Source organism: Idiotropiscis lumnitzeri, chromosome 2 (assembly GCF_059441095.1).
Source record: "Idiotropiscis lumnitzeri isolate Australia: NSW breed Sydney's pygmy pipehorse chromosome 2, RoL_Ilum_1.0, whole genome shotgun sequence".
Classification (NCBI taxonomy): domain Eukaryota; kingdom Metazoa; phylum Chordata; class Actinopteri; order Syngnathiformes; family Syngnathidae; genus Idiotropiscis; species Idiotropiscis lumnitzeri.
Window position 1 is genome coordinate 21,549,705 of NC_142392.1, and position 12,912 is coordinate 21,562,616.

A 12,912-nucleotide genomic window follows, 5' to 3' on the forward strand; every position below is an offset into this window, starting at 1 on the left:
TTCTCGGGGCATAGGCAGAAGTGACGCGAGAGATGACTCGCCAATGTGGCGTTAATTTAGTTATTTTGTTTATTTTTTTATCAACCGAATTAAAATATTATATAAAATATATATTAAAATAGAACAGCCAGGTGTAAAAAAACCCACTGAGGCAAAGAAATATATTTGAAAAATACGTGCTCAAAGCATGACGTCATTAGCAAGCGCGCAGCTTCCGAAGGTCCTGGACCACATCCCCCGACCTGTCCACACCGGAACAAAAACACCCACCGCTAAATTCTTCTGATTTAGTGTGGAACTGACTGTAATTTTCTCACAGAATGTCCATTGCTACTCTAAAGGACTACGACATAATTCATTAAGTCTTTGTGTCCCGATAACCTCATCTTCGCGCGTTGGTGCTTTTCGGTGTAGTTAGCTTAGCTTGTTAGCTAGCTAGCCGCTAACGAAAAGAGGCACATGACTCATCGCCAAGCAGAGATCAAGTGCGGATTTTTTGGGAACTATAATTTGAAGATGTGTGAAAGAACGACACCCAAGTACAAAGAGGAACTTTGTGGAATAAAAGAAGATAACGAGCAACATCTTCAACTGCTGGACGAAGTTTGCAAGCAGCCTCGAGTTGTGCTACACAAAGCAGGTTTGTACCCGTCTTACTCTTATTTGTTTTGTAAAGAACGACTTTCTATCGTTAGAAATATGCATTGCAACATTAAGTTGTTTGGGGACATGCGTTCACGGTTATTGCCATTTTATTTTTAAATGTTGCATTTTACTTGTCGGTTTGCTTAACATTTGTTTATGCCAAATGAAATCAGTGCAGAAAATAAATGACAAAGAATAACCAATAGTGGGGGGTGAACTCCATGTTTTTCCCAGTATAAAATTTGAACTCATTATTTAACGTTTTCCATTTTCTGGTTTTTATATCTTGTTCAAGCAATTCCTTACGGAAGGAATTCTGCCTGACTCTAAAAAATGTGCACACTGCGGTAAAAACAATTTCAATGATCAATTTCAGTGGATAAAAAACAAAATTATTAAGTTTTTTTTTTTTAAAGTTTCGCCGAGCGGCACGAGGGGGCGCTGGAGCGGTTAGACGGCCGGCGTGTGCCGAAGAGGAGAGTGGACGAAGAAGAGCACGTTCCCCCGGACACGATTTGGGGCGACGTTTCGCGCGGTTCGGACCGTACCAGAGCTCCGGAGGAGGCCGGCGTGCGTGGCAGTTAAGCCGAAGAGGAACAACTTCCGCCCGGGCACTAGCGGGCGACATTTCGCTCCGTGCGAGCGCTCCGGAGGAGACCGGCCGGCGTGCGTGGCAGTTAAGCCGAAGAGGAACAACTTCCGCCCGGGCACTTGCGCGGCGACATTTCGTTTTGTGCGAGAGCTCCGGAGGAGACCGGCCGGCGTGCGTGGCAGTTAAGCCGAAGAGGAACACCTTCTGCCCGGGCATGAGGGGAGCGCGAGGCTGTCAGTTATGAATGAATAAATAAATAAATGAAAAATGCCACCTTTTATTTCACCGGGCACACCGGACGGCGTACCAGCAGGTAAAAGTCGAAGTAAATAAATAAGTACAAAAAGAGGTAATTGAATAAATACAAAAATAATGGCTGGGGAATTAAAAAAAATTATTTTTTTTTGTTATAACATGAATTTCACTCTCTCTCTACCCGTATATATATATATATATATATATATATATATATATATATATAGGTGTGAAGTATATATAAGTATTTTATTCAATTATTTTTTTTTTTTGAAGGTGCGCCGCTACTTCGCGGATTTTCAGTTTTATCGGGTGGTCTCTGTCCCCATTAACCGCGATAACCGGGGTATTACTGTACATTGAATGCATCCATCCAGGGTTGCACGGATCTCATCAGTGAACAAGCGCATGCTGCAAGAAATGCATCTGTATCTTTGGCTTACTATGGGCTTAAAAAGGGAGACCGTCACAACCCCCTTTTCTACCAACAAGTCCAGGAACATTTAGTTTCTGTTAACAAAGTTCCTGTGGCCCAGGTGGTTTGCATCTCCCCCGCAACTGATAGTTCTTGATAAGACAACGATGACGTAACAGTGAGAGGTTACTCATTACTGACACCCTATGGCTGTTAAGCATCATTGCAGTTACAAAATAATTCAGTGAACTCTTATAATATTATGGTGTATCTTAGTCTAATTTTAATACGTATTGGATCACTTAAAAAATATACAGTCATTATTCAAATATGTCAACATAAAAGTCAGAGTTAGTGTTGTTGCTTAATGCTTATGTGTAGGAATTTTGACTCTTCAAACGTAATTTAGTTTTTTATAAAAAATAAAAAGGGGAATGTTGGAACATACTAGCAGGCTAAATGTCATTTTGGATGAAAAAAACAAACATAAATCATGCAATAAATAGCGACTATGATGCCAGTGCCCCTTTTATTCTTTTAGGTATCCAGATTATAATGGAAGCAAAAAGTACCCATGATGAAACTATCTCTAAATGCAAAAAGAAATACTTGTAAACATATTTCACTTGAACAATTCCTATTTTATCAATGACATTATGTTGCGATGGCCCCCAGTGGTCTGCATCAATATGTTAGGGTCCCACAACAGGTGTTCCATCAGACGCACACAATAGCCTGTGTGTGCTAACTTCAGCTCGCTTCCAGAAACGTCTGTGACTTTGTCAGGAATGAAATTGGGCATCAGCCGCAACGTGCTTCCTTTTTAAATGCTCGTTTATCACTGTTGTGCTGCTCAGAAAGGGAGGTTTACATTGTAGGACGTAATTTTTTGAAATGCCCCCATGGTCCGGTCCAAATCGGGGTTGCACCACGCATTGCTCCGTGTTCGGCAGGCACAAGTCAAGGGAGCACGGTAGAAACAATATAAGACAGTCGCCACATGAGGTTTGACCTGACTAAACCAAATTTGTCTTTCTGTGTCCTATAGATGTCAGTGAAAACGATCTCCGTTCTGTGAAAGAGGAGCCAGACTTGCCTCACATCAAAAAGGAGGAGGGGGAGGAGGAGGAGATCAACAAGTCACCACTGAACGTTGTCCCTATAAAGACTGAAGATGAAAACAAGGATGAGAGTGAGGACAACAGAGGGGCGGAGCCTACAAGCAGCAGTTCAAGTCATCACGTGACAACAGAAGGTGATGAAGACCACTGTGGGCCATCACAAGCACATAATAAGGACACATTATCAGACGCTCATGACAATGATGATGATGTTGATGATGATGGGCAAGCCAAAGGTGAAAGGGCATGTCACACTGACTCATTAACTTCAAAGTTGGCTTTAAAACCGCACACAAGAACACACAGTGGAGAAAAAACATTTTCATGCTCATTTTGTCGCAAAAGCTTCTCTCCAAAGTCACATTTAACAGCGCACACAAGAACTCACAGTGGAGAGAAGCCTTTTTCCTGCTCAGTTTGTGGAAAAAGCTTCTCTCAAAAGGCACATTTAACAGAACACGCAAGAACACACAGTGGAGAGAAGCCTTTTTCCTGCTCAGGTTGTGGCAAAAGCTTCTCTGGAAAGTCAAATTTAAGAAGGCACACAGCAACACATAGTAGAGAAAAACCTTTTTTTTGCTCAGTTTGTGGTAAAAGCTTTTCTCTAAAGTCGCATTTAACAAGCCACACAAGAATTCACAGTGGAGAAAAACCTTTTTCCTGCTCAGTTTGTTGCAAAAGCTTCTCTCAAAAGTCGCATTTAACAAGCCACACAAGAACTCACAGTGGAGAGAAGCCTTTTTCCTGCTCAGTTTGTGGAAAAAGCTTCTCTCAAAAGGCACATTTAACAGAACACGCAAGAACACACAGTGGAGAGAAGCCTTTTTCCTGCTCAGGTTGTGGCAAAAGCTTCTCTGGAAAGTCAAATTTAAGAAGGCACACAGCAACACATAGTAGAGAAAAACCTTTTTTTTGCTCAGTTTGTGGTAAAATCTTTTCTCTAAAGTCACGATTAACAGAACATACAAAAACACACACTGCAGAACCTCTTTCTTGCTCAGTTTGTGGTCAAAGCTTCTCCCAAAAGTCGCATTTAACAAGCCACACAAGAATTCACAGTGGAGAAAAACCTTTTTCCTGCTCAGTTTGTTGCAAAAGCTTCTCTCAAAAGTCGCATTTAACAAGCCACACAAGAACACACACTGGAGAAAAGCCTTTTTCCTGCTCAGTTTGTGGCAAGAGTTTCTCTCATAAGATATGTTTAACAAAACACACAACAACACACAGTGGTGAAAAACCTTTTTCCTGCTCAGTTTGTGGCAAAAGCTTCTCTTGTAAGTCAAATTTAAGAAGGCACACAAGAACTCACAGTGGAGAAAAACCTTTTTCTTGCTCAGTTTGTGGTAAAAGCTTTCCTTTAAAGTCACGATTAACAAAACATACAAGAACACACACTGCAGAACCTCTTTCTTGCTCAGTTTGTTGCAAAAGCTTCTCTCAAAAGTCACGATTAACAAGGCACACAAGAACACAGAGTGGAGAAAAACCTTTTTCCTGCTCGGTTTGCAGTAAAAGCTTTTCTCTAAAGTCACGATTAACAAGGCACACAAGAACACACAGTGGAGAAAAACCTTTTTCCAGCTTGTTTTGCGGTAAATGTTTCTCTCGAAAGTCTGATTTAATAAATCTCACAAGAACACACACTGGAGAAAAACCTTTTTCATGCTCCGTTTGTGGTAAATGCTTCTCTGACAACTCGGCTTTAACATAACATAGAAGAACACACGGTGGTGAAAACCGTTTTTCCTGCTCAGTTTGTGGCAAAAACTTCTCTCAAAAGTCACATTTAACAAGCCACACAAGAACACACACTGGGGAAAAACCTTTTTCCTGCTCGGTTTGCGGTAAAAGCTTCTCTAAAAAGTCACATTTACGGATCCACACAAGAACACACAGTGGAGAAAAGCCATTCAGTTGCAGCGTTTGTGCTACAAAATTCGCCACTAAACGTAGTGCTGAGAGACACGATTGTGATGGTGAGAAGAGCAGCGATCCTTGAAGCTTAAAAAAAAGAAAACAAAAAACTGAAGGAACTGACACTTTGTGGTAAGATGTAAATGTTATTATGAATAAAATATGATGTATTGAATTTTGCAAAGCTTTTTTATTGACACTAAGCCAATGTGATCATTGCCAGAATAACAAATGTGTCTGAGTGATGATGATTTTTTTTGTGTTGACATCTAACATGTAAATGAAATTAATTGCCTTTGCCTAGAACAACATTTGTTAACGTTATGCTTTTCAGTCGTCTTTTTTATCGCACCTAATGGAAAAGGTGTGAGAAGAAACTGTGCTTCTGAAATCGGTGCCTTCCAACAATCATCAATAGAATCACTTGTTCCACTTGCTCAACTTCATTACCCTGTGTGAAAAGGTGAAAAACAGTACTAGAGGTTGAACTATAAAAAGAACAAGAAAGATAAATGCAAGTAGTCTCCGTTTCTCTCAAAGGTTTTGGAATGTCAGGAGTTGGCAACTTAATGGCGACTGGAGTCAGCGTTTGTCACCACGGACGAGATGATTCGCATCACGCTGTTCGTTGCTGCTGCTGTCTGATTTGGACCCCGGAGGCCACCCGCCAGCGTCCCTGAATTTCACCGGCGGATCTTCAGCTATCCCACGTCTGACCCCCGATTGTTGTGGATTTTTCAGCAGTTAGGGAAGATCAATGAGATAGTCTGGAAAATAAATTGTCTTTTGGGTCAGTCTGCAGAGTAATCTCAGTGGGAGAAGTGGGTGGGAAGATACTGATGCACACACGAAGATGAAGATTTATTTGACAGGAACTGTGGAATCTTAAAACAGAAAGATATTTTTTCTGCGTTGAGCATACTTATCAGTCAAGGTCGTGTTGTTCTGGCTTCACAAAGAATCCTCTTGTACAAGAACCGAAAAGCACTTATTTCAAAAGCAGGTAGCCACAATAAAAGACAAAAACCTTACTTGCTAAATAATTTTCCATAACATTAAGATTGAACAAAATAGTGACACGAATATTTAAAAAGTAACGACAGTAATGATTAAACATTGAATACTAAATTATTACTAAAACAGTTTAATGAATCTTGAAATAAATAATCGCCGTAGTTTAATGAATATTGAAATGAATAATAAAATATTTAAGTACTTATATCAACACTGAAATCATTTTTAACACTATAACATTGAGATAATAAAACAGTGACGTATTTTAATTTAAAATTCGGAACAACGTCGCCGGCGAAAAACCCTGTAAAAAGGCAAAGGTGCAAACATGTTGACATAAAGTATCACTTCATCATGTCAACTGTTAATAATAGGGAAATAGATTTGGAATACTGTCCAACCGACGACATGGTGGCAGATGTTTTTACAAAACCGGCAACAAACGTTAAATTCAATACATCTGTCAAGTTCATATGTTTGTTCATTTTCATACGGTTTAAATCTTACGTTTTTCCAATGTTTAGAAGAAGATCACGATGATTTGCATCGCAAATGGCGACATCTGTCGGTGAGTTGGTGGCAGTGCCAGCCAGCAGCCAATCATATCACAGCGGGGTGTGTCCTGTTCTTCCGCTTTAGTGACGAACAGACTGCGGCTTTCTCGAAGGAAATCCTTTCAGTGTATATTCTTGATTGTTTTCTTGTCCAATTGTTCGATTTACTATAATGACTTTTACATTTGACTAATTGTTGTATTTTCTGCAGTTTGCAATAAAGAAAAAAAAAAAAAAAAAATCCTTTCAGTGCGGAGCCAAGATGGCGGACATGTGAGCGAGAACGTATGTTGTTCAGATAGTCAAGGGGTTTTGTGATTAACACCAAGTTATGTAAGTACAAGTTGATTTTTTTAAGCTTTCACGCATCCAACCCTGTATTTTGAAGTGAGACACGATTTTTTTTGGATGGGAAAGGGAGTTAAAGGGAAGAAAAGGAAGAAAAGCAATAACTTGTCGACAGCGGAGCCCTCAGTCATGTCTAGCAACGACACAACTGCCGCGGTAATAATGGAAGAAGTTGATGGAAATATGGAACTTGCAAGCTTTAATTTGCCCCAGAACGATACTCCAAAGAAACCGGTGTCGTGCCAAAGTACTTAACCCCTGCCAAAATCTGTATCCCCTGTCGCGGGAGCGCGCACGCATTGACTGAAGGCGGCGCGATGTTACTACGTTTGTTTTCATTGAAAGGCACGAAGAATGTATGATTTTGTGTTTTTGATTTGCTGTAATTTAAACGAGGGTTTCCATAAAAGTGGTAGTCTTCGTCGGTGTGGTTTTCAGCACACCATTCGCTACAATTTAATACGTAAAGTAAGCGTTTGACTGCGCAGAAATCGGGGGAAATTACCTGCATTTGCATTCGTTAGACCAAAGAAATTTTGCAATCAATGAAGCTACCATAAGGGAATTTCAGTGATCAAAACACGATGGAAAGGGGAGAGGATGAGTGATTCCAGCGAGATCAAATTAAGTGGCAAAATACAGATAGGTGGTATCCTGTTAGAGAACACGTAATTGTATTCCAATTGACTGATTTGTTTATTTTTTTTTATAACCACTGATAGCCGCGTCAAGAGTAGCAAAAGAATAAAAAAATAAATAAAGTCACTCGCGTTCTGCGTCGGACTCGAGGTGCATTCACTGACCACTTACGCAGTAGGAAAGTTACCAGGGGGGACTGATTCTGGCAGCCCTTGCCACAATAAGTACCCCCCTATCCAATATGTCATTTTTGCGGGGAAGTTGACCATGACCCAGACCAGATTTGGGTAATAATATCAGTTCTTGTTAACTAATGCATGTGACAAATAGGAAATATTATAATAATAATAATAATATCTCTTTGTTTACCAGATCCAGTGTGACAAGTGTGACAGGTGGTTCCACCACACGTGTATTGGGGCTTCTCCGACAGAGGGGACATTTTTATGTGCGGCATGTACATGTTAATAAAAACCCATTACTATGAGCACCGTATATGCCCTTCCTTCTGTCAGGTTCGCCGGTAGGCGAGGTGGGGAAGGACCCAAGGTGCGAGGAAGCAGGGATAAGGGTAACTTAAAGGGGATTTATTAAATCAAACAATGAACTAGGGGAACAAACATAACTAAGGGCCAAAACAATGAGGATGAACAAAACGAGACTAACAGAACTAAACTTGACGGGGAAACAGGAACAGTGACAAATTACTATGAACCTGAACAAGAGCAAGAACGAGAGCATGAGCGTGAGCGAGGGCGAGGGCGAAACGAGAGCGAGAAGGAGGGTGGTGGTGACAGTCCATACAGGGCGTAGACAAGGCGAGGGTGGTCATTGCCGTGAGAGGGGCAATCGCGTATCGCGGGCGTAGCAGGAGCAATGTTCCGACGCAGAGCTGTCGGCAAGGGGTGCTTACATAGTCCATTGATTAGGGGAGCAGATGGGAGTCAGGTGCGCTAATGATAACGGGGAACAGGTGCGTGGCTGGTGAGGACGAGACGGCTGAGAGGGAAACGCCCCTACACAGCTGACAAAACAATAACAAAAAGGCACATGGCAGGAAGGAGGGAAGAAAACAATAACAAAAACACAGACATGCCCGACACAGGTCATGACACATTCATGTACTGAATACAACATTTAAGGTTTTTTTCGTGTAAACCTGACAAATAATGTGATGATTACACCAAATGAAATTTACAATCACCCTCTAGTTTATTTTAACAGGAGGGCAGTACATGATACATGAATCTGTCAGGTTTAAATGGCCCTGATGCCTTTTTTACACTGGGAATTATTTAAATAATGATGGCTGAATGTCCAAAGTTAATCAAGCAAAGTTTTATTTGACAATTCGCGAATTGGTGAGAGAGAGAGAGAGAGAGAGAGACCGGACCAGGCATCTTGGCCGTTCAGCCTCGCACCCTCTCTTCCCTGACCCCCTCCTCTGACTCCCCTCCGGACTTAAAGAGACAAAGAGGGGGCTGTCTTCTGGAATTCTAGCAGGCAGGCAGGAAACAACCAATCACAGTGGTCAGTTGAAAACTTCAGCCTGAGGCTGAGGAATTCGAAACTAAAACAATGCTCTAATGTGTGTGCGTGTGTTCCAGCTCTGCGTGTGTGTGCTAAAGCAATAAAATGAGTGTCTTTGTGTATACAATTATTACTGACACAAATAGTGTACAAAACATGATTATGAATACACAAAATTGGTGACATATCCTAACAGAATCGCACAAAGATTAACAAGATTTATTCATAGGTTCCTCAAGTAAATATGATAAACCATGAAAAAATAAGACAGCGTAAGTATGCATGTTCTCCCCATGACTGTGTGTGTTTCCTACTTGTACTCCAGTTTCCTCCCTCATTCCAAAAACATGCATAGTGGGTTGATTGGACATTCGAAATTGCCCCGAGGTATGAATGTGAGCGTGAATGGTTGTTCGTCTCTGTGTGCCCTGCGATTGGCTGGCAACCAGTTCAGGGTGTCCCCCGCCTACTGCCAAAGACAGTTGGAATAGCCTCCAGGATGCCTGCGACCCTAGTGAGGAGAGGCATATCAAATGGTCATCCAACAGCTTCCGACACGTCACAGCCTCAGCAACCCTCCCATCCAGTCTGCCTGTTGTACTTTTGAAGGAAATCGAGGAGTGCTTTCTTCATTTGCAACTGGCAAATCTGGCCAGTTTACAACACTTAACTGGCTGAAGTTCTTCAGTCCAAGTGTGTCCACACACTCAATTCGGTCCAGGTGTGACAGGGTCGCTGTCCGGCCGAGGCCGTAAGCGTAGGGTGGACTCTTAAAACGCTGACAACGGAAAGAGGTTCTGACAAGGTGTTTATTGGGACCGTCAAAGAGTAATCAATCCACACCAATACTGGAGTATGAATTAGCGGGGAATCTAAATAGAGGCAGATATCTATAGTTACAACCGTCGCGGGGGACGATAACGCAAAACGCTGGTGGACACAATCACACAAGGAAAGAAAAACGATGATTAAACTTAAGGCGCTTGCAAAGCAAGGATTACAAGAAAACGAGAATGGCTTACCACGAAAGGATAAGGAAAATCCAAACAGCGAACACGAGAACATAAAGCGAGCCGAAAAGTAGCTGAGACAGAAAATGCAGATAACGCAACAATCAATACACGGAACAAGAAGGGCAGAATCTAGAACGTGAAGCATGAACGTGAGCATCGCAAGATAACTATCCGACGCCGACTGATCCTCGGCGGTGGCTTAAGTAGTCTGTAATCATGACTTGATCAGTTTCAGCTGCGCGGCTTGAGGCGCGTCTCTCCCTGCCCGATGACGTGCGACGGGACGAGCGCGGACGGAACGCCCACTCGCTGAAAAACAAACAGACACGGATCGTGACAGTACCCCCCCCTTAACGGACGCCTCTCGGCGGACCACCTGGTTTGGAGGGGTGAGCGTTGTGATAGTCGCGGATCAGAGATGGACACAGGACCCAGGAGCGGGGAACCCACTGACGCTCCTCCGGACCATAGCCTTCCCAGTCGACCAGGTACTGGAAACCCCTTCCCCTGCGCCTGGAGTCCAAAATCTCTCGTACCTTGTACGCTGGGCCCCCGTCGATGATCTCCGGAGGTGGTGGTGGGGTGGAAGGAGGAACCATGTGGCAGGTAGGAGCCGACTTGATCAAGGAGACATGGAAGACCGGGTGTATTTTCATGGTGGGGGGCAACTTCAGGCGGACGGAGACGGGGTTGACGATAGCTTCCACTTCAAAGGGTCCCACGAATCTCGGGCCCAGTTTCCGGGATGCCGCCGCAAGGTTGAGGTCCCGAGTGGACAGCCAGACTTGGTCCCCGGTCTTGTAAGCGGGTGCCGGTCGTCGACGGCGATCCGCGATTCGCTGGTTGCGCTGCGCGGTTCGGGAGAGACCCGCCCTGGCCTCCCTCCATACCTGGTGGGCCCTCTTGAGGTGGCGCTGGACCAACGGCACCTCCTCCGCGCCTGCCTGGGTAGGAAACAGCGGCGGTTGGTAGCCATAGGCGGTCATGAAGGGGGACCGCCCGGTGGCAGATGAGACCAGGGTGTTATGGGCGTATTCTACCCAAGGTAGATGGTCGACCCAGGACGAAGGCTGGTTGTTGCAAACGCAGCGAAGAGCTGCTTCGAGGTCCTGGTTGGCCCTCTCCGACTGACCGTTGGACTGCGGATGATACCCGGAAGACAGGCTCGGCGTAGCTCCCAGCGACTGGCAAAACCGTTTCCAGACCCGTGAGATGAATTGCGGCCCACGGTCGGACACCAGGTCGTCCGGAATCCCGTGCAGTCTCACCATGTGTTGGACTAGCAGGTTGGCCGTTTCCAGAGCGGAAGGAAGCTTGGACAAGGGGATGAAGTGCGCTGATTTTGAGAACCGGTCCACGATGGTCAGGATGACTGTCTTTCCTCGTGATGCGGGTAGACCGGTGACGAAATCCAAGGCTATGTTGGACCATGGACGTGCAGGAATCGGTAAGGGCTGCAGGAGTCCCGCCGGCGGTGGTGCAAGCGGAGCATGCCCGAATATAGTCTGTTACGTCAGTCTTTAGGGATGGCCACCAGAAGCGTTGCCCGATCAGTCCCAGGGTGCGGCGAATGCCCGGGTGGCAGGCCAGCTTGGAAGCATGTCCCCATTTAATCACCTCCGCGCGATGTTGGGTCGGGACGTACAGTCGTCCCTCGGGACATCCGGCCGGAGCGCCGATCTCCTCCTGCGCTTCCCGGATCTGTTGCTCGATCCTCCACTGCAGGCCCCCCACCACGCGATGACTTGGCACCACGCTTGCCGGACCTTCCTCCTCCTCCTCCCAGGAGTTGTGGATACGTGACAAGGCATCAGGCTTGGTGTTTCGCGAACCTGGGCAGTAAGTCAAGGTGTAGTTGAAGCGGCTTAGCAGGAGCGACCAACGCGCCTGCCGCGGATTTAGTCTTTTCATGGATCGAATGAAGGAAAGGATCTTGTGGTCTGTGAAAACCGTGAATGGCTCCGGGGTGCCCTCCAGCCAGTGGCGCCACTCCTGGAGTGCCAATACAACGGCCAAAAGTTCCCGATTGCCCACGTCGTAGTTAGCTTCCGCCGGAGAGAGCCGGCGGGAGAAGAAGGCGCAGGGGTGGAGCCTCCGGTCGACCGGGGAACGCTGGGACAAGACGGCCCCCACTCCTGAATCTGATGCGTCCACCTCTACAACGAAAGACAGATCGGGATTAGGATGGTGCAGAACCGGCGGGTTAGTGAAAGCTCTCTTTAGGTTCTTGAACGCGGCTTCTGCGAGGCTATCCCACGTAAAGCGGGTCTTGGTGGACGTAAGGCGAGTGAGGGGCAGTGCCTGACGGCTATAGTCCTTGATAAAGCGCCGGTAGGAGTTGGCAAACCCGAGAAAACACTGTAGCTGTTTACGCGTTGTAGGCGCCGGCCATTCTATCACCGCACGCGTCTTGGCCGGATCGGCTCTGAGTTGCCCGTTTTCTACCACGAATCCGAGAAACTGGATCGAGGTCTTATGAAAATCGCACTTCTCGGCCTTTACGTAGAGCTTGTTTTCGAGGAGACGCTGCAGTACGGCCCGGACGTGCTTCTGGTGTTCTTGAACGGAGCGTGAGAAAATGAGTATGTCATCGAGGTAAACGAAGCAATAAACATTGAGCATGTCCCTCAACACGTCGTTGATAAGTGCCTGGAAAACCGCAGGTGCATTAGACAGACCGAAGGGCATGACTAGGTACTCGAAATGGCCTAGAGGAGTCTTAAATGCAGTCTTCCTCTCGTCACCCTCCCTAATACGAACCAGGTGATAAGCGCTACGGAGGTCCAGCTTAGAGAAGATGGTGGCCGATTGCAGAGGAGCGAACGCGGAGTCTAGCAGTGGCAACGGGTAACGATTCTTCACCGTAATCTCA

General features: G+C 45.2%; 1 protein-coding gene across 3 annotated transcripts; it reads left to right on the forward strand.

Moving 5' to 3' along the window:
- The first annotated feature begins 233 nt into the window (after positions 1 to 233).
- Positions 234 to 6,783, forward strand: LOC148341944 (uncharacterized). 3 transcript variants are annotated; one of them, XM_088288368.1, is made up of 3 exons: positions 234 to 640; positions 2,956 to 3,162; positions 5,483 to 6,783. In XM_088288368.1, exons 1-3 carry the CDS (start codon positions 460 to 462, stop codon positions 5,620 to 5,622), a joined length of 528 nt encoding a protein of 175 aa, XP_088144494.1. In that variant the 5' UTR covers positions 234 to 459; the 3' UTR covers positions 5,623 to 6,783. The 3 variants fall into 3 exon arrangements, with proteins under 3 accessions (XP_088144494.1, XP_088144492.1, XP_088144493.1); XM_088288367.1 differs by lacking the exon at positions 5,483 to 6,783 and adding an exon at positions 1,062 to 1,550 and having other exon boundaries at positions 505 to 640; positions 2,956 to 5,117; XM_088288366.1 differs by lacking the exon at positions 5,483 to 6,783 and having other exon boundaries at positions 2,956 to 5,117.
- Positions 6,784 to 12,912: the final 6,129 nt, after the last annotated feature.

What these genes read in the sequence shown, in the direction of transcription:
- LOC148341944 (XM_088288366.1), top strand. Translation starts at nt 460, where the DNA reads ATGACTCATCGCCAAGCAGAGATCAAGTGCGGATTTTTTGGGAACTAT. An exon ending in AGTTGTGCTACACAAAGCAG is followed by an intron (nt 641 to 2,955) that starts GTTTGTACCCGT and finishes TGTGTCCTATAG; the next exon opens with ATGTCAGTGAAAACGATCTC.